This window comes from Lactuca virosa, chromosome 6 (assembly GCF_052849685.1).
Source record: "Lactuca virosa cultivar CGN04683 chromosome 6, Lactuca_virosa_CGN04683_v6, whole genome shotgun sequence".
NCBI classification, from domain to species: Eukaryota; Viridiplantae; Streptophyta; class Magnoliopsida; order Asterales; family Asteraceae; genus Lactuca; species Lactuca virosa.
In genome coordinates this window covers 88,785,487-88,806,185 of record NC_136431.1, presented here as the reverse complement: position 1 = coordinate 88,806,185, position 20,699 = coordinate 88,785,487, and the positions used below count along the sequence as shown (strand labels likewise).

The 20,699-nt window shown below is 34.3% G+C and overlaps 4 protein-coding genes across 4 annotated transcripts; 2 read left to right on the top strand and 2 right to left on the bottom strand.

The window, feature by feature from the left end:
* Window positions 1-4,988: 4,988 nt before the first annotated feature.
* Window positions 4,989-10,106, top strand: BGAL8 (beta-galactosidase 8). Its single transcript, XM_079056352.1, has 17 exons — window positions 4,989-5,575; window positions 5,678-5,773; window positions 6,050-6,162; window positions 6,271-6,337; window positions 6,428-6,520; window positions 6,689-6,832; window positions 6,964-7,158; window positions 7,251-7,338; window positions 7,419-7,537; window positions 7,806-7,967; window positions 8,184-8,386; window positions 8,469-8,560; window positions 8,636-8,745; window positions 8,827-8,940; window positions 9,000-9,095; window positions 9,218-9,426; window positions 9,553-10,106. The coding sequence occupies exons 1-17, from the start codon at window positions 5,402-5,404 to the stop codon at window positions 9,998-10,000; spliced, it is 2,523 nt and encodes an 840-aa protein (XP_078912478.1). The 5' UTR covers window positions 4,989-5,401; the 3' UTR covers window positions 10,001-10,106.
* On the bottom strand, window positions 10,013-11,669 carry LOC145120545 (uncharacterized). Its single transcript, XM_079056353.1, has 2 exons — window positions 10,972-11,669; window positions 10,013-10,881 (listed from the first exon to the last, which is right to left on the bottom strand). The coding sequence occupies exons 1-2, from the start codon at window positions 11,429-11,431 to the stop codon at window positions 10,142-10,144; spliced, it is 1,200 nt and encodes a 399-aa protein (XP_078912479.1). The 5' UTR covers window positions 11,432-11,669; the 3' UTR covers window positions 10,013-10,141.
* Window positions 11,670-12,858: 1,189 nt separating this feature from the next.
* LOC145121729 (uncharacterized) lies at window positions 12,859-14,618 on the top strand. The gene is made up of 4 exons (XM_079057432.1): window positions 12,859-13,299; window positions 13,408-13,491; window positions 13,581-14,220; window positions 14,287-14,618. Exons 1-4 carry the CDS (start codon window positions 12,859-12,861, stop codon window positions 14,616-14,618), a joined length of 1,497 nt encoding a protein of 498 aa, XP_078913558.1.
* A 4,869-nt stretch (window positions 14,619-19,487) lies between these two features.
* Window positions 19,488-20,438, bottom strand: LOC145121728 (uncharacterized). Its single transcript, XM_079057431.1, has 2 exons — window positions 19,970-20,438; window positions 19,488-19,882 (listed from the first exon to the last, which is right to left on the bottom strand). Exons 1-2 carry the CDS (start codon window positions 20,436-20,438, stop codon window positions 19,488-19,490), a joined length of 864 nt encoding a protein of 287 aa, XP_078913557.1.
* Window positions 20,439-20,699: the final 261 nt, after the last annotated feature.

Sequence of the window (20,699 nt, the reverse complement as noted above, 5' to 3'; positions counted from 1 at the left end):
TACTGTGTAATATTCATAAGTGAATATATCATATTATATTCACAAGTGAATATACTATGTAAAATTCACATGTGATATACCATGTAATATTATGTAATATTCACATATGAAAATATCATATAATATTCATAAGTGAATATACCATCTAATATTCACAAGTGAATATACTATGTAATATTCATAATTGAATGCATCGTCTAATATTTAAATATGAATATACTATGTTTATTATATGCTATATTCATATATGAATGATATTTAAATTATAAAAAAATTAATCATACTTTTTATTCATAAGTGATAATGTATTTTTTTCGGGAAAAAAAAAACATTGTTTTGAGGTCCTAAGCAAGTTTGTAATTCATATGTGAATAACATATAAGAATTATATCCGCATGTGAACATATGTAATATTCACAAATGAATATATATGTAATAATCAAATGTGAATATATATGTATTATTCACAAATGAATAAAACTGTCAATAAAACCGAGGACTACAAAATATATAAAATTAAAGATAAAAAAAGTATTTGATAAGAATATATATTTATTCACATACAACTAATCTTTTTAGGTTAATAAAATAATTATATAAGCATATATATTTTTATTAATGTTATATTCATTTGTGAATAAATGATAACTTTTTTTTTTTCGGAAAATTATAAAAATAGAAAAACGTCATTTTGAGGCCCTAAACAGTCCCGAATGGCCGAAAAACACCGTACGTCACGGCGAAGCGGTGAGTTTTGTAAATCACACCATTTTACATCAAATATGTGAATTTCGTCCAATTCCGAAACTAAACTTCATTGCGGCAAATTGTTTTGATGATGTCACTAAATTTTCATTCCTACTAGTGATGACATCATCATGACATGCTATTTATTCATATATGAATAAAGTTTAGAAATCATTACGACATATTTACTGATGATGTTACTAACTTCAATCACACTAGTAAAAACATCATTGTAATCTGTTATTTTTATTTATGTGAATAAACTATACATGTTGATTTATTTATTTTGTGAATACAACCTTTATATATAAAAATAAATAATACACTATAAGAATTGGTTTGTGAATAGTTTTTTTGTATATTGTAACAATATTATTTTACATGTAAAATCGACATTATACTAAGACAAACAACATTGTATTGGTTAATGAATATCATTTGCATTTGAATTTAACACGATCAAAATGAAGAATATATTAAATTGTATAACATTTACACGTGAATATAAAAACATATTGTCTTCGTCAATGATATCTTCTCAATTACGTCAACCAATCGTCAACCACCGGGATATGAACCAACCATTGATTGAAATGTTATTCTTTTATTGAGTTATAACAATGCCTGAAAAACATGTGAATACACATAAAAAATGTTAAAAATATACTTTTAGTTCATAATAATAGCGATTTATCACATTCTAATTATCATATGGTATATTCACACATGAATGTATAATCATATGTGAATATTATATGATATATGTTGTTTATATTGTATATTTACATGTGATATTACATGGTATATTCACAAATGAATATTACATAGTATATTCACATATGAATATTATATGCTAGATTCACATGTGAATAGTATATGGTATATTTACTTGTGAATATTACACATTCTAGTCACATCTAAATATTGCATGGTATATTCATTCATAAATATTACACATTATATTCACATATGAATAATATATAGTATATACACTTGTGAATATGATACAATATATTCATATTTAAATATTAAATGATGCATTCACTTGTGAATATTACATAGTATTTTCATTTGTAAGTATTAGATGATATATTCACTTATGAATATTAGATGGTATATTCATATGTGAATATTACACAGTTTATTCACATATGAATATTACACAGGATATTAACATATGAATATTACAAGGTATATTCACAAATATATATAATTTTTATATGTTATTCACATATGAATAACATATAAAATTGTATATTTGTTTTGTGTTTTAATAATCATATACTGATTAAGGTGCGAAAACATATTCATATGTGAATATAACGTGATAATTTAGTTTATGCATTTCATCAAACAGTTGGAGTGCATACAAGTAAGTTTTTTTAAAAATGCTAAAAACATGATACTTTGACTATTTAAAACTTACAAAATAGTAGATTGATAGAGAATTATATGAAATTTTTCAAAAAAAATGATTTGACGTTTTTCTAACCTTAATTTAGAAGTTTTGTTTGATGATCGATGTTGAATGAATGATATGAAGTGAAATTGTTGTTGATTATCGATGATGTTGATCTAATGACACTGGGAGTATAATTAATCGTAGATGTTGAAGATATGCTCGAATTCAAGCATAATTGAAGGTTGGATTGAAAGAACCAAAAACGATTTTTTTTTTCTACTGTTGAATGATGTTGATGAACGTGTTTTTGACGAAGATGGATGATTGATTAACACTGGATGATGTTGATCGATGATTTAATTGAAGAAATCTGGATGATCGTTGAAGGTTGGAGAAGAAATTTGGATGATGAACGATCGAGTAGTAATGAATTTGAATTGTTATCAAATTATCCACAATTATGTATCTGTGATTGAAGGATATCATATCATATTTACAATTTTGTCACCGTGTATTTTATGTTAAGATGCTAATTAAATGATTGGCTGAGAATGATTCCCCCATTCTCAACCTTTTTTTTTCTCAATTGAACCCTCCTCTCTCTCTCTCTCTCTCTCTATATATATATATATATATATATATATATATATATATATATATATATATATATATATAGGGAAAAGTTCAATAGAGAACCATAATTATTGGTTCTTCAAGGAACTAAATCTTTTTTTCAATTTCTAGAGCTTATTCTTTATCGAAAAAAAACCCTAAAAATATCTAAATTCATATATTAACATTGTGAATGTGAAAAATATTTTTCGGATTCACCGTGTGAATCCGGATTCACATTGTGAATTTTCAAAGATTCACATTGTGAATTTGATGTAAAAAAATCGAATTTGATATCATTGGAAAAATGATAAAAAGTTATGAATTTCTGTATTTTTAGTTTTTTTTTTATAAAAAATAAGTTCTAAAAATTGAAAAAAAGATTGGTTCCTTGGTTAATTATGGTTCTCTATTAAACCTCACTCTCTCTCTCTCTCTCTCTCTCTCTCTCTATATATATATATATATATATATATATATATATATATATATATATATATATATATATATATATATTTGTGTGTATGTATGTTGATACATGTCATTCTACATATAAAATATAGAATTTAAAATTTAATGATAAATTTACATACAAAGTTATATAAAACATTTTAAGCATATACTCCATTAGGTTAAACCCTTGGTTCCTCACGCATGAAAACTTTGTGCCAAAATAGCCAAAAACGAAGGTTTAACAACAACCAACTATGAATGTCAAACGCCAAAATTGATCAATATTCCATTATTCCACAATAACTTCCCAAAACACAAATCACCTCGAATGTGGAAACATATCTTTTAGCTATCTTTTATATTTAAATTATCACTAATAATCACTTTAATGTTGATGTATTGAAGTCACATCACGACCAATATGTCATTGTATGAAACGCATATCCAAATCGTATTCTTGATAAGAATGTATTTATTGTTAACTGATTTGTCGGCCATATATTCGTAATATAACTTGTGGTCATGTAGAGTATTAGCTTATGGTGCATAACATGGTAGGGACTTATTGACCTTTTTTTCCCAAATAAATCGTTGTGTTTCGCACATTGCACATGAATCATGTCATAGCCATATGATGGGTTTGGGTGAATAGGCTCATATACAACATCAAATTAGAGAGTAGTAGTTTCAATACCAATTTCAACACGCACCCACCCACCCACCTCAATCAATTGTTGCTTTAAAGGTGCAACCACCTTAAGGTAACCATATCACCTTTTTTTTTTTCATTTTTTTTTGTAAACAACTCCAATAATACATCTTATAAATATAAAAACTCTATGATGTTAACGTTAATCAATAGCTGATAGATGCTTTTTTAATCATTGGAAATTAAATATAGCATTTAAACAAAATATAAATTAAACGATTTTATAAAAGGATGCATTTATATTTTCTAGCTAAAATTTAAAAAGTATTTTAAATACATATCAGAAGTTGATCGAGATATTAATTTCTTTATTAGAGGATATACTGAATTAACAACACCTAAATGTGATTAAACTAATTTTATTGGCAGATAGTTCATCGAATATCTATTGGTATGTGTGTGAGTGTGTCTACCCCTTTGTCCTCTTGGTCGTGCCTATCTCTTAGCTTGTGGAACTTCTCAGTAGTATAAGTCGGTGTTCACACACATACATACATATACATATATGTAATATAATGTTTTCTTTAGTTTTTTTTTCCATGATTTTATTCTGAGTATATCAATAATACATTATTGAACTTAAAAATATAATGATTCCAATGTCTAGGTATGGTTTTTCTTTTTTGTATATAATATTCTTTAACTAAATATCATATTTAATTTGATAAATTTCATAAAAATATCAACCAAAAGTAAAGAACTTAATAAAGTTAATATTAAACATTTAAACCCAAATCAATTTCATAAATATTTAAATAAAAAGTAATACCTAAAATTTTAATTTTAATTTCTTTAACCAAAAGAGTATGTTTATTAAAACTAAAGTAAATTACATTTTTAGTCGCTGAAACTAACCATCTTCTGAAATTTTAATCATAGTTTAAAGTTTTTCTAAAACTACAGGGATATAACTCGTTCACTAATCGAAGATTAGGGGGTTCAACATCATTTTAACAAAAAAATAGTGATCGTTTTGTAAATTCCAAAACAACGTTGTCTGCAGAGTCTGTATAATCAGTAATCTGTATAACGTTTACTTTGTCCTTGTTCTCCGATCCTTATCGTATATTTCATCTCCCAAACAAAACCCTCCCCATCGTTGAAATGCGACGAATTTGTAGTCGCATTTTATAAAAATTTAAATATTTTTTTATATATTTTTATTCAATTAATCAATTATATAATGTGCGTCTCTCTTGCTTACTGACCAACAAACTGAGTTGTGTTTTCATTGAAGAAAATGACGATGACACGTGACTCATCGTAAAACGGTGGCGTGTCGTCTCCGACGAAAACCTTCAGTCTCTGTCTTTCTTCAATTTCATCTTTCACTTCACATTTCGCTTTGATTCTTTACTTAATATTGTATTTCCAGCAAAAGTAAACCAAATGCTTTAAGAAAAAGAGCTTTTTGATGATGATTTAACCTAAAAAATTCACAAGAGTTTGATTAATTTGGGTTACGAAAAGGGTGAACGATGAGGAGAGTTTCCACAGAGTTTTTGATTGTTTCGTTTATGGTGGCGGCGGCGGCGGCGGCGACGGTGGCTTTTGGTGTCAATGTGACGTATGATCACCGGGCATTGGTGATCGACGGCAAACGGCGGGTGCTGGTTTCCGGTTCTATTCATTACCCTCGAAGCACCCCTGACGTAATACTCCGTACACTCCACCGACACTTTCACACACACACACACACATTCTCTGTTTCTCTCACTAAAAAATTCCAACTTTTTTCTTTTATTAAATTGCAGATGTGGCCAGGGTTAATTCAGAAATCGAAAGAAGGAGGACTTGATGTAATCGAAACCTACGTTTTCTGGAATTTGCATGAACCTGTTAAAAACCAGGTTGTTTTTTGATCTTTACAAGAATCTTGGAGACATGAATTCTACTCTTTCACATTTTTTGGAGGGGAATTTTTCTTGATGTTAAAGTGTTTATAACTCTTATTCAAGAAAGAAACTTCCTTTTTCGGGTTGAAGTTTCAAGATTTTCTTGAATTAGCTATTTTGGATCAGAATCTAATCAAGATTATGCATTTATGTTGATGAAATTAAATGTATTTATATATAATTAAGACCCAATTTCCATATTAATCCTGACAAAATTATGAACTTCAACAGTATGAATTTGAAGGAAGAAAAGATTTGGTTAAATTTGTGAAATTGGTGGCTGATGCTGGTCTTTATGTTCATCTTCGAATTGGTCCATACGTTTGTGCAGAATGGAATTATGGGTTAGTCTTAATTTTCTATTTTCTTTTTCTTTTTCAATATTTAATGATAAAAATAATCAACATCTTGATTTTTATACTTTATACTCATTAATTTCTTTTTGCAAACAGTGGCTTTCCACTCTGGTTACATTTCATACCCGGAATTGTGCTTCGAACTGATAACGAGCCTTATAAGGTTTATTATTTACTTTCATTTTATATCAAAAGTTTCCTAATTTTTTCAACACGTTTTTGACTAAATTGAGTAAATTCACAAATGTTTTAGGCGGAAATGAAGCGATTTACAGCTAAAATAGTTGGCATGATGAAGGAGGAGAATCTTTATGCATCTCAAGGTGGACCCATAATCTTATCTCAGGTGAGCACGTTTAACTGCAGAGTTCTGAAAATGTTTCGTTCCAACAAATGTCAGTCTGGTTTTTCCAGGCTCACACATTCGACCCGTGCACCGGCTCTGATATATCTCACAATTTTAAATACTCCAACATGAGTTTAATATTTAATATTAAACTTTTTTTTTATATAGATTGAGAACGAATATGGCAATATTGATAAAGACTACGGTCCGGCTGCACAAACTTATATCAAATGGGCCGCGAGTATGGCTACGTCTTTAGACACGGGAGTGCCATGGGTGATGTGTCAACAACAAGATGCTCCGGATCCAATTGTAATACCATAAAAAAAATCTTTAATTATTAACTTAATGACTTTTGTTAATCAAGATTAACATGTGGTGTCCTCTTTCAAAAAAAAAAAAAGACTAACATGTGGTGTCACATTCTGTTTTTATGAACATAGATAGACACATGCAATGGGTTTTATTGTGATGGGTACACTCCAAATTCTAAAAATAAACCCACAATGTGGACCGAAAATTGGACCGGATGGTTTCTTTCGTTTGGTGGGGCCGTGCCTTATAGACCCGTGGAAGATATTGCTTTTTCGGTTGCACGTTTTTACCAAAGAGGTGGAACCTTTCAGAATTATTATATGGTTAGTTTTATAAGTTTTTATACATAAGTTTTCACTTTTAGATTTTTTTTTAACAAATGTGTAGTTATTTTTATATATATGTCTATGTGTAGTACCATGGTGGGACGAATTTTGGGCGTTCTACTGGCGGACCGTTTATCGCAACAAGTTATGATTATGATGCTCCACTTGATGAATATGGTATGATGGTTATTTCTTGATTTGTTAAAGGTTGTTTAGTTGATTATAAGTTGTTTTTTGATTTTTGTATTATGGTGTAGGAGCACCTAGACAACCTAAGTGGGGTCATTTAAAAGAGTTACATAAGGCGATTAAGCTTTGTGAAGACGCGATGGTGGCAATCGATCCAACAAGTACTTCTCTTGGTAACAATCTAGAGGTAAGTCCACTTTTGTTAGACCTCATTTGTTACACATGACAAGACAGAACAGAACATTACAGTTTTATACAGCTTTTGGCATGTATTAGACTGGAACTGGTACGACTCACTTTTGATGTTTTGTCTGTGCAAAAGACGTAAATGTTATCTCACCGTATACTTAGAAAGTATATCTAGTGTAAGAAATGCAACTTTATTGAACTAATGATGTGGACCATGTGGTGGGACCCGTTGTACCTTTACTAACATAATTTTTTTTGAGCTTTAGGCTAGTGTGTATAAAACATCATCAACATGTGCTGCTTTTTTGGCAAATGTTGACACGAAAAATGATGCAACGGTGACCTTCAATGGCAATTCTTATCGCTTACCCGCTTGGTCTGTCAGCATCTTGCCCGATTGCAAGAATGTAGCGTTCAATACTGCAAAGGTTCGTATTCGTTTGACTTTTATAGTCAACCCTATCGTATATATATCAAATATCAAATTCATTTTTCATATGGGTTTTTTAATAAATTACAAAACTAATACGATACAAATTTGTAGCATTTGTAACAATCTTTTATATAACTTACCAAATTCCCACAAAAATTCTAGAATTCATTAGAGTTTTGAAATTGAAATTGAAGTTGGTCTATTTTGGCAGATAAACACCATGGCTACAATTCGAAGATTTGTAGCTAAAAATATTGGAAACGAATTAATTGCTTCAGAAGAAATTTCGTCTGATTGGAGTTATGTTAGTGAACCTATTGGGATTTCGAGTAATAATGCATTTAAAAAACCGGGATTAGTAGAGCAAATCAACACAACAGCCGATCAAAGTGATTATTTGTGGTATTCAATAAGGTATAACAATTTTTAATTTTTAAAAAGTTAAATAGTATTTGAATTATTCGAATCTAAATCTTTTTCTATGGATATCTTGTAGTGCTGAAAGTAATGGCGACGAGTCTCAAACAGTTCTACATGTGAAATCACTCGGCCATGTTCTTCATTTGTTCGTTAACGGTCAACTCGCAGGTTTGACCAAGTAACAAAAAAAAAAAAAAAAAAAAATTTCGGTTATTTTTCTTGATGAATTTTTTTATATTGTAGGTAGTGCGATTGGTAATGCTAATAACCCTACTGTTTCCAAGGATATTCCTATTACACTCAAACCAGGAATAAACAAACTCGATCTGCTAAGTTTGACCGTGGGACTCAAGGTTTGACTTTTGTAAAATTTAATGATTTTCATTAGTAAGAATGAAATCTGAGAAGGGTATTTATGTAATTTCCTTGTACAGAACTACGGTGCATTTTTTGATACAACAGGTGCCGGTATAACCGGTCCGGTTGAGCTTGAAGGGTTAAAGAACGGTTCAACTATTGACCTTTCATCTATGCAGTGGACATATCAGGTAGACATAAAATGACGATTTTACCCTTTGACTATAGTTTCTAACATATTAACATTTAGGTTGGACTTAAAGGAGAAGGACTAGGGCTACACACGGGTGGTTCCACACTTTGGGTGTCCGGGGTGCCTAAAAGTCAACCTTTGACTTGGTACAAGGTAATATCATAATTTTTATAGAACCATTTAATTTAATCTTCATACTCAATAGTCAATAGTTAATATCATATATGTATAGAACTTTTCACTTTATGTTTTACTCATAAACTATGTGAAAACAGACAAGCTTTGATGCTCCTTCGGGTGATGATCCAATTGCAATAGATTTAAGTGGAATGGGAAAAGGTGAGTTATGGGTGAATGGACAAAGTATCGGGCGTTATTGGCCATCTTATATTGCTCCAAATAGTGGTTGTTCGGATTGTAGTTATAAAGGGTCGTATAATTCAAATAAATGCCTCAAAGGTTGTGGGAAACCCTCGCAAAAGCTGTAAGTGAAGTTTCTTTTTAGGTTAATTACAAAAATGACCAAAATCGTACTTTGTATTTTAACAAAAAAAACCTTAACAGTAGATTAAAAATGATTTTTTTATCTCATTGGTATAAAATCTTGTAGGTATCATGTCCCTCGATCATGGTTAAAATCAAGTGGGAATGTTATGGTGTTATTTGAAGAAATCGGTGGTGATCCTACAAAAATATCTTTCACAACACAAGTGTTACAAAGTTTATGTTCCCATGTGTCCGAATCACACCCATCTTCTATCGAATCATGGAGTCGAGAAAAGTCAAGGAGAAAACGGAAACCAGAACCAAAAGTTTCCCTAGAATGCCCTCACCCTAATCAAGTTATCTCCTCGATAAAGTTTGCTAGCTTTGGAACACCGCAAGGGCAATGTGGTAATTTTAGACATGGCGAATGCAAGAGTGATAATGCACTTTCGATCCTACAAAATGCTTGCCTTGGGTTCAAGACTTGTAGTGTTGGAGTTTCGACTGTTACTTTTGGTGATCCTTGTGTAAATGTAGTTAAAAGTTTAGCGGTAGAAGCATCGTGTGAATGAAAAACACGAATATAATTATAAGTATAAAATTATAAATCATAGAATAAAACCGTTTTTATTTGCATTATAATAAAATTCAAGGAATCAAGAGCCTTAATTTATGACCTTTATTGACATATTACAAGAAATTACGATAATTGATTAGTATTGAGATATACCAGTGGCGGGAGGGGCAGATTCGTAATTTGACTGAAATATGCAGAGTTTGCAACGAGGTGAAGTTAACGATGGAGTTTCGTATTTGTCTTCTCCACCCATTAATGGCATCGCGATCCCTCTCTTCACTGGGCTAACATACCCTGGTCTGTAGGTTTTTCCCAAAATGCCCTCGACGTTGTCTGAGAGATTTGAGAATCTGAATTGTGTCTCGAAATGGGCAAAAGCGTCATTTGATGGTAACTGGTAGTTGTGAGCTTTTTCGTCTTCTTTAGTCACAGGAACAGCTTTCATGTCGATTTCAACCAGTCCGCCGACTGTAACTCTAACAGTGTTGGTGTCGTCGGTTCTTTCCACCGCCACTTGTCTTACTCCGGTGTTGATTTTCCATTCTGCGTCTCCGGTGAAGGGGATGTTGACTTGTTGACCGTTGAATTTTACGAGAAGTACGTCGACGGAGTCGTCCCATTGTTGTACTTTCTTGGCTGAGAGGACGAGGGTGTCGGAATCGAACATGATGGAGATCGATTGGACCCATGTGTAGTCACGTTTCCGGCCGTTCGGGCGGTTTCCGATGAAATGGGCGTTAATTTGGAGGTTGCTGTCGGAGACGAGAGCGAAATCACGTCCTTTGGCGCCATGGAAGTAGAACATGACTCCATCGCCACCGACGAACCTTGGATCGTAACATAGTGAGCCATACCCGTTACATTGTGGCCTCCTCCCTGTCATTCAATTGCGAATTAGTTAAAAAGAAAGAGTGTAGATGATTAGGAATTCAAAGAAGCATTTTGTCGAACAGGTGGAGTACATACATTTGCAAGTAGCTTCACACTTGCTACCACAATTGATGAAGCACCCTTTGTTCTTCTTGTTCTTTTTGGGCTTCCTCTCCGGGCACTCGGCCGGACAAGTTAGTGTCTTCTTATTACAAGCCCCGTTCGATTTACACTTAGCCCGTTCGCATCCTGTTTTTGGGTCTGGTGTCTCGTCGTCGTAGTTCGTGGTATCGTCGTCGACAGGAGAAGGCTTTGGTTTCTCCTCCTTGGGAGCCGGTGCTGGTTTTGGTTTCTCCTCTTCCTTCGGCGGTTCCGGCTTTGATTTCTCCTCCGTAGGGACCGGGGCTGCCGCTGGTTTCTGGTCTTTAGGGGCGGGTACCGGTGCCGGAGTCTTCTTATTGTCTTCAGGCTTGTTGTGATCATCAGCTCGGACCGAGGTAGCTCCGATGGAGACGAGTACGAGTAGGAAAGCCACCAGAATTAGCGCCTTCCCCATATTCAAACCTCTGTGTGTTTTTCCTTTCTAGTTTTTGTGGTGTTATCTTTCTTCGAAGACTGAAAGGATGGTGATTGAGATGGTTTGGGGAAGAGGAAGGGAAGCCATTTTTATAGGCAGATAAAGCAGTCGTGAAGCCATAGCCATGGAGTTCGCACCACTTCATGTCAACTGGATTTCCTTCGCTCCGAAAAAACACTTACAGCCATGAGGACGACGAGATGCTTCCATTGTCGAAGAAACCTTTTGACTTTTTGATTACTTTTTGATATATACACAAAAGAATCATTTTTATTTCGGATAAAAAAAATCCAACAAGTTTCTTAATTTAGGGTTAATTGAATAAATACTAGATACTTCCATTTTTCTTCATCAATTCATTAAGTGATTACAAAATTGTTGCATAAACTGATAAAGTCTATGTTTGTTTGTACATTGTTAGCTGAAATTGATGTTATATGAAAAACTTATGGGAAAATACCACAAATAGACAAAAAAAATGGGGGTGAATTTTTAAATTTAGTCATAAAACAAGATTTTTCCAGCTATAGACATACATTCCGCGGATGACCCTCCGCGGACCTCTGCGGAATGACGTCATCTCCGCGGACCACTCGAAAGTCTGATTTTTTAATGTGTAAAAGAGTGATCCGCGTAGGCCCTCTGCGGATACAATAACACCTCCGCGGAGTGAGTTGTTTGGAGGTCATAAGTACCTCCGCGGAGACGGTGACGAGGAGCTCCGCGGAGAGAGTAATGTCTCCGCGGAATGAGTGGTTGGAACGGATTTTAGAGAGTTTTTTGATACAAAGTGTTCTTTTTCATATTTTTCGCTCCATTTGGTCGATAGATCAGTTCTTTTCATTTGATTTTAAAAAAAAATGAGTTTTGTTATTTTATGTACTGGGGGTTTTTGGCAGATAAGTAATGGGATTAACATCTACGTTAGACCAAAGTTTAACAACTTAGGTTTACTGCTTCCGCCAAATTTTGATCGTCGAATATTGTTTGATTTTGTCAAAAGTAAGGCTAATGTGTTCAATAGTAATATATCATTGTCATTTCAACACCCGGTTCATGGGTATGTTATGAATATTTTAGACGAAGCAGATGTTCATCAACTCAGAAATGTAATTTCTGAAACGAAGGAGATTGTGCATTTGTATTTAGAGGTGTTTCAGGGATTGGTCGAACAGACAGAAGCGGTTCAGAAAGTTGTACCATACAATGTTGAAAACGTTGTATCTGATAATGTTGAAGAGTGTCCAGAAGAAGAAACTGTGGCAGTGAATACGGTTGAAGAAAAAAATTTATATGAGTTTGGAAGACTGACTGACAAAACTTTGTCAGACGGTGAAGAGTCAAATGAATGATGGTCAGAAGATGAGTTCACACACAGGAAAAAAGCTTCAGACATATTTTACGGTATGTCTTCCATACCTGATTGTCCTGATCCTATTGTTGAACCCGGACCATTTCACAGTTTAGGTCCAAATGATGATATGTTTGTTCGTCAAACATATGATAACAAACAACAACTAATATTTGTTTTGAGTCTTAAAGCAACCAGAGAAAAGTTTCAGTTTAAGACCAAACATTCTAACAAAAATCGTTATGAGGTATATTGTGAAATTGAGAATTGTTGTTGGCGTTTATATGCAAAACGCCTTGATCCCACAGATGAATTTGAAATCAGGACTTTCAACAACGTGCACACATGTTCGTCATTACAGATACACCTTAATCATAAGCATGCTAATAAAAAAGTGATGGGTACTATATTGCATGAGATTATGGGAAAAACTCGTTCCAAGGTTTGGAGGCCTAATGAAATATCAAGGGATTTGAATGCTTTGCTGGAAATCAATGTAGATTACAAACAAGCTTGACGTGCAAAACAATATGCTATGGAACTGTTGTTGGGATCCTCTGAAGAATGTTTTTCCAAACTTCCTATTTATTTTCACAATTTGAAGAGGCATAATCCCGGTACAGTGGCCTATATTCAAACAGATTCTGAAGATTGTTTCGAGTGTTGTTTTTATGCCATTGGGAGCACGGTAAATACAAAAACTTGTTGTTATTTAATATATAATTTTTTTTAAACAAACTATAAAGTGTTTATGTGTTCCATTTTAATATATCGCAGATACGAGCGTTCAAACGTTTTTGTCGTAAAGTTATAATTATGGATGGTGCCCATTTGAAGGGTGATTTTAAGGGAACCATATTGCATGCAGTAGCTATGGATGGGAACAACCAGATACTGCCCCTTGCGCACGGAATATGCAAAAAAAAGAGTGGTCTTACTTGGACATGGTTTCTTGAAAAGTTGTATGAATGTGTTGGTGATTGTCAAGAATTGACTTTTGTCACTGATAGGGCCGATGCAATTCAGGTTAGTATTGAAAATGTTTTCCCACATGCTCATCATGGCTTGTGTGCTTTTCATCTACTAGGAAACATAGTACACAGGTTTGGGAAACATGATAAAACAAAAGTGTTGTTTTGGAGGCTTGTGAAAGCTTACAAAAGAAATGTTTTTGAAGAATTGTGGTATAGATTTAGTTCTACTAGGCCGCAAGTAGCAGCGTATCTAAATGAAATTCCCCGTGCTAAGTGGACTAGAGCATATTCGCTGTCGAAACGGTACGATTACATGACCTCGAATAGTCCAGAGTCCATGAATGCTTTAGCTGTAGATGCAAGGAAGATGCCTATAATACCCCTTCTTGAGTTCTTCCGTCGTCTTTCACAGGAATGGTGTAACAAGCGTCGCATCGAAGGAGGTATGAATTTAATTTGGACTTTAATTAGGTCGAATAATAAGTTAATTATATATATCTTCTTTACAGGGAAACGTTCAACAGTGCTAACCGAGTGGGCTGAAAAAGTAGTTAGTAAAAATGAAGAGCGTACGACAGGATGGTCCGTTTCTGGTGTTTCAGATGCAATATATCAAGTTCATGATTTCAAACATGGTGGCATAGTTGATCTGAGGCAAGAGACGTGTACATGTAAATATTGGGAAGGAACTGGGTTGCCTTGTGGTCATGTCATAATGGTCTTGAAGCACTTGAAAAAAACTAACTTCGGACATCTGGCTATAGATGCTTACAAAATGGAAACGTACCGAAGTACGTATGAGGAGCTGGTTTACCCCCTTCCAGAACCGTGTGATTGGTAGATTCCTGCTGAGATGATGGTTGTTAAACCCCCGATAATGGATACACGTCAAGCTGGTAGACCGAGAAACAGAAATCGTATCCCGTCACAAGGTGTCGCACCCCCAAACCAGAACGGCGGAAACGTTCGGGGGCGGAGGACTTTAGGTAAGTATCACAACACATGTAACATATTAATCAAAGTACAAACAACCATTGCATTAATAAGTATAAGTTTTACATAAGCATTTAAACATTACATATTCAAACACTGAAGTAGGTACAGGAGAAGACAAGAGTCGCAGTACGGTACTAGGTAGTCTTCTCAAAAGCTTCGGGAGTGTACCTGTCTACTGGAATCCTGAGAATACAAGTTATTTGGAAAGAGTAGATCAGCATTTAAGCTGGTGAGTTCATAAGTATTTTAGTTCTGTTAAGTATACCCTAAGTTCTTTGAATAAGTTCACTAGTTTCTCCAGGAAATCCTATATTTCCTGAGGTGATTAACTGATAACCTCAATAGTTTCCCTCTGTAATTACTTAGTTTATACTGATTATACATAACACAATATCGAATGGACAGTTAAATGGGTGTATCTGCCCTAAGCCCACAACCAAACAAGGAACAGGAAGTAAGGCAGAAGTCACACATTTCACTGTCAATCGGACATTACTTATGTACAACTCTGATGTAATAACTAAGGAATTATAGAATTAACCACTAAAGGTCTTTTATGTTACACTAGTTTACCGAGATTGAGTGACTAAGTTCCATTGGAGAAGTGGTTTAATCCCATAAACCGTTCTCTTTGTATTACTGTTTTATATTTGTATTCCTTTATGAAAACTTGAAACTGAGAGTGTGCCTGGCTCCACCAGGTGTTAATGAAAACTGTATTAAACCATTGTATTTTGTATTCTATAAACTGGTACTTTGAAGGTGTACTTTCGTTTATTTGTTTATACACTAACGTATTATTAATACCTTTTTAATGAGTAGTTTTTATTATAACCATACTATGACTGATGGCCTGAAAGAAACGCTTTGTGGGCGTTTAAACTGGTGATAACAATTGTCACTCATCTAACTGTAGCTAGCAGCCTGAGTGCGGGGTTGTCAATCCCGATATAGATCTACACACACTTGTTTCGATCCCCGGCTGGAGATTCTGGTTATAATGTCAGGACTTTCCTATGTTGTCTAAAATGAATTAAACAACCTGAATATAGAGTCTCATAAAAAGCATATTAAACGTTACATGTATATTAGTTTTGAAAACCCAATCATTCTGAAATAATGATTGACAGTATATTCTTAGTTCTCCAAACATGTATTTTTGTAAACCCTTGATTTGTTTTGAATCAAAACCCTGGTTTCTTGTAAAACAGTGTATTCTAATATACTTGAATTATGTATTATTACCTCGTATTTGCTAACTCGGGCACTCTGTATAGTACCTTTGCTAATGCAAACCCGGCAGAATGTATTATTACCTCGTGTTTGCTAACTCGGGTACTCTGTATAGTACCTTCGCTAATGCAAACTCGGCAGGATGTATTATTACCTCGTGTTTGCTAACTCGGGCACTCTGTATAGTACCTTTGCTAATGCAAACCCGACATTACCACGTGTTTGCTAACCCTGGTACTCTGTATAGTACCTTTGTTAATGCAAACTAGGTATGATGTATCTTTACTTCTTTAATATGTTGTTTTTATATTAAAGGTATTATACATATTTTGGTACAGTTGAATGTATTTTGGTAATTTCCTTGGAAAGTATACAGTTGTAAATCATACTTGTATCTTTAGTTTTGAATCATAAATTATACCTATTATAATTTATATGTTCTATCTGATTAGCATGAATTTTCATGGAATATCACCTTTGCTCAGCCTGATACAAAGGTAATGATACTAAAAGGAGTAACCTTTTAGACTCATATATGTATAATATATATATATATATATATATATATATATATATATATATATATATATATATATATATATAAAATTAAGAAGGAAACGACCTTCAGACAAATAACACAACCTTAATTCCACATCCAAATAAGGAAAAGGATATAAGATAATTCATTAGTCCTAAGCCCTTCAAGTCTTATTTATATATTTATACATATATAAACATGACTTTGGCATTTATATTTTGAAATAGTTTATAAAACATTTTTCAAAGAATTTAACATGGCTTTACGTTATTTTGGAAGTATTTGGTAATTCTTAAAAGCATACGGAAACTTTCTGTGTGATTATTATCACACACAATTATTAACACAATTTAATATTGTGTTAAACTTGTATTCCCCCCTAAAAAGCATTTAAAAACCATTGAAAAGGTAAATTATAGGGGTATGAACTCACTTTGATAAGCGGTGATTCGGGCAGCATTTGTTTCCCGTAAAGAGTTTATTTAACGAGAAACTGGCTCAAACCGGGCAGAGTTTCGACAGGAGAGAGGATGAATTCTCGAGAATTCTGGGGCTCCGGGGCTTGCTTCGGACTTTAGACATGATACCGGGGCCTTGGGGGTTGTTTATGAAGTTATGGAAGTAAGAGGAGTGAAAAAGGGCCAAAAATGGGGTGAAAAACCCTTCCATCCGAGAAGGCTCGCACCCTTTATATAGGGGTGCGAGGGTTCGGCCGAGGAGGACAGGTGGCGAGGCGAGGGGTGAGGCAGCAGGACACGCGACAGCTCCTGCGAAGGCGGCTCGGATTCGGACCATGTGCGAGGCACGTGTTTCGAACAGGTGGGCTCTTCGGACTGGACCAGACTTCGGTCCAATGAGAGACTGACACGCATGCGAAGGGGGGTGTCTCCAGGGTGTCCGAGGGGTGTCTCCGGGGCATCTCATGCGAAGCTGTTCGCTTCTAAGTGGACCTCGGCTGCGGTCCAATCAGGAGGTGCCACGCATGGGTTCGGTCCACTCAGCAGCTGCCACGTGCGAGGGTGACGTGGCATGCGAAATTGCCCGGTTTTTCCCATTTTTTCTTTATTTTTGTGCCAAACTTGCGAAAATCATAACTTTCGCATACGAGCTCCGTTTTTTGCGTTCTTTATATGCACGCATAGGTAAAATCATACTCTACGACTTTCGTTTAGACTTCGTCAGCTAATTTTGACTTTATTTTTAATATTATTATTTTAAACAGACCGGGACGGGAATCCGTTAAAATTTCATAACTTCTTCATCCGACGTCCGTTTTCGTCTGTCTTTTTACCGTTGTGCTACTTGTGACGAGACCTTCGATTCTCGTTTAAGTTGCGTCGGCTAAATATTGGTCGATTTATATTTCGAATTTTTAGCTGTCTACTGCTAAACCGAAACTTCGAAAAATCATAACTTCCTCATACGAAGTCGGATTTTCACGTTCTTTTTATGAACGTTCTCGGTTTAACATATTCTACAAGTTTCATTTAGATTGTTAAGGCTAAAAATCCTTTTATCGAAAATTCGCTTTTTACACTGAACAGTGTTTTGCCGGTTTTACCGCGGATTTTCGATTGGTCATAACTTCTTCGTTATAACTCGGATTTCAGTGTTCTTTATGTTTTTGGAAACCTTGTTACAAACTCTACCACTTGGTTCATCCCAATTACGATTATTGATCAATTAATTTTTGACCAAAATTTGACTGGTGTCACACAAGGTGAGGAACCTATAGTAAGAAGGTGTAGTAGATGTGATAATACAACACATAATGCAGCGACTTGTCCGACATTGGTCCCAAAGAAACAAAAAAAGGCAACAAAAAGTAGTGCAACATCAGGTAGTAACACAAAAGGGAAAGGGAAAGGGACAGAAGGGACTCAGGAGACGCTAGAGACGCACGAGACACAAGAGACGCGTTGGACGAGTGGGACGCATAGAGAAGACTATTGTTCAACGTTTGATTTGAATAATTGATGTTGTATTTATAATTAATTATGTTTTGTTTTAGAAGACATTAATTTGTGTACTTTGAAATGGTGTGTTTATTTTAAAGATGATGGGTAATATTATGATTATATTAGTGCATAATTACTAATACAATAATAACTAATATTCGAAGATAATACATTCAACAAACCAGAAACATATAGTAAACGTACAACAACAGTAATTAACTTAAGGGAATTGCAAAGGATACTTTTCTTTCTCCATTGTTATGTAGTCGTCCCTAATTCTTATTTTATCTTCCATACGGTCCTTTTGGATACCAAGTTCTATCATTTCTGCATCCTTGTCAGCAAGCCATTTTTCAGACAGTTTGATATTCTTCTTAGTTTTTTTTATCCATTCCTCAAGATCTTTGATTTTTTTTAGTAATCGTCATCCTTTCCTCAACCTCTTTGCACTCCGCCGCAATGACGTCACGACGTTCAGTGAGAGCTCGAGATGAGTCTTTATCTTTTTTTTGTTGTTCTTCAGCCCATTGTAGTTGTTGCAAAGTATCCTCCGATATATACAGCTCTCTTAAATTTGGTGATGGGGCAAGAAAAGGGTCGATCGGATCACAATAGAAACAATCAACTTCGTTGCACGAGCAAATATACAAAGTTGAAGATGAACTCATTTTAAATTTTAAAAAAATTTATAACTCTATACCAAAAATCCAACGACCATCCATGACTATATATAGTCCCTTCCACTCCGCATAGAGCTGTTGTCAGTCCGCAGAGCTTTTTGTCAGTCCGCAATAATGTTTGTCAGTCCGCAGAGCTGTTTTTCTAGTCGTTGTCATCCATACATTACAATTATGGGAATACAATTATTTATTTAAAGGTAAACATTTTTTTATTAAAAAGTAAAGAACGCCAACAGACCATTACAACTACGGTTAACATAGAACTGAATACAAATTAATATTCGTTGTGATCCATACAATACAGTTCAATTGAATTTTCGTGGAGGTAAGACCACAACACTTTCAACTGGTATTTCCCAATGCCTAAGGGTTGGAATAGGACTGACCGTCTCAGTTTGATAAGAATTTTGATACACCACTGTACTTAACTTTAAATTTACCATTTGCTGGATTTCTGCAATTTCGAGTCTTTGTAGTGAAGCTATAGCATGCTCACAAGGTATACCACATTTTTGCCATTTACCACAACTACAAATACCACGGTCTAATTGGACAGTTTTGGTTGTTGAATATTTAGTCACTTCATATATGTCGCCAACAATATGCGTAATCCTACAACCATCCGAGTGGATAGATCTTTTATGAATCACCTTAAGTGCATAAGGGGTTAGAAGACCACGAAAATCCCCTGTGAAATGAACTGAATCAAAAAAACAAAAATTATGATGTCATAGTGTATAATAACATATCAATTCACCATTTGAGTGATGTCATAACTTATAATTACCTCCAAACGCAGCACGTTGAAGATACATTGCTTGCATCGAGTCATGAACCATTTCAATGATTGTTGTTATTGGAAACTCATGCGTGTTTGTTTTAAAACAATTGACAACAACGAGAATGTCAATGAATTTAACATTGAAACGTACTCTTGGAAAACAAGCCCATACCCATTTTGCAATGGGAATATTGTCAAGCCAATGAAGATCATTCCCATTAACCTCATTTTTTAAGTTGTTCAAACATGCATAAAAATGAGATAAATTATACGATTTACAAGTCTTCCAGAACAACTGCTCTACGACTGTATTGCTTCCGATGGAAGCGCGTATTTTCTCGGCTATATTTTTACAACAATAGCCATGATATGAATCAGGGTAGACTCTTTGAACTGCAAAGTCTATAGAATCAGACATATGGCTTATGAAACCAACTTCTGTATTGTCACCTAAACATTCTTTAAGCCTCCTCATGAATCATAACCATGAATTGTCATGGTTTATGGTTCCCAAAGCAAACACTATGAGAAGGGGTTCATGATTTCCATCTAAAGCAACCGCAATGTACATGGATCTTACATACGCCCCAATTAGAGGTACTTGACCAACGAATATGATTGGTATCATAGACGTGAGAAACGTACGAATCTGTAAGTCAACATAAGAATATTAGGCATGTAACAACTTGAAATAACTAAATATTTATGTACTATAAGGGATTACATACCACGCATC

Bases quoted from the DNA above. Each gene is read 5' to 3' on its own strand.
- BGAL8 (XM_079056352.1), top strand. From the start codon at position 5,402: ATGAGGAGAGTTTCCACAGAGTTTTTGATTGTTTCGTTTATGGTGGCG. The intron at 5,576-5,677 runs GTAATACTCCGT...ATTAAATTGCAG, and splicing joins ACCCTCGAAGCACCCCTGAC to ATGTGGCCAGGGTTAATTCA. The intron at 6,833-6,963 runs GTAATACCATAA...TTATGAACATAG, and splicing joins AAGATGCTCCGGATCCAATT to ATAGACACATGCAATGGGTT.
- LOC145120545 (XM_079056353.1), bottom strand. From the start codon at position 11,431: ATGGGGAAGGCGCTAATTCTGGTGGCTTTCCTACTCGTACTCGTCTCC. The intron at 10,882-10,971 runs GTATGTACTCCA...ATTGAATGACAG, and splicing joins GTGTGAAGCTACTTGCAAAT to GGAGGAGGCCACAATGTAAC.
- LOC145121729 (XM_079057432.1), top strand. From the start codon at position 12,859: ATGTCTTCCATACCTGATTGTCCTGATCCTATTGTTGAACCCGGACCA. The intron at 13,300-13,407 runs GTAGATTACAAA...CACAATTTGAAG, and splicing joins ATGCTTTGCTGGAAATCAAT to AGGCATAATCCCGGTACAGT. The intron at 14,221-14,286 runs GTATGAATTTAA...TCTTCTTTACAG, and splicing joins CAAGCGTCGCATCGAAGGAG to GGAAACGTTCAACAGTGCTA.
- LOC145121728 (XM_079057431.1), bottom strand. From the start codon at position 20,438: ATGAGGAGGCTTAAAGAATGTTTAGGTGACAATACAGAAGTTGGTTTC. The intron at 19,883-19,969 runs GTAATTATAAGT...TTTTTGATTCAG, and splicing joins TCAACGTGCTGCGTTTGGAG to TTCATTTCACAGGGGATTTT.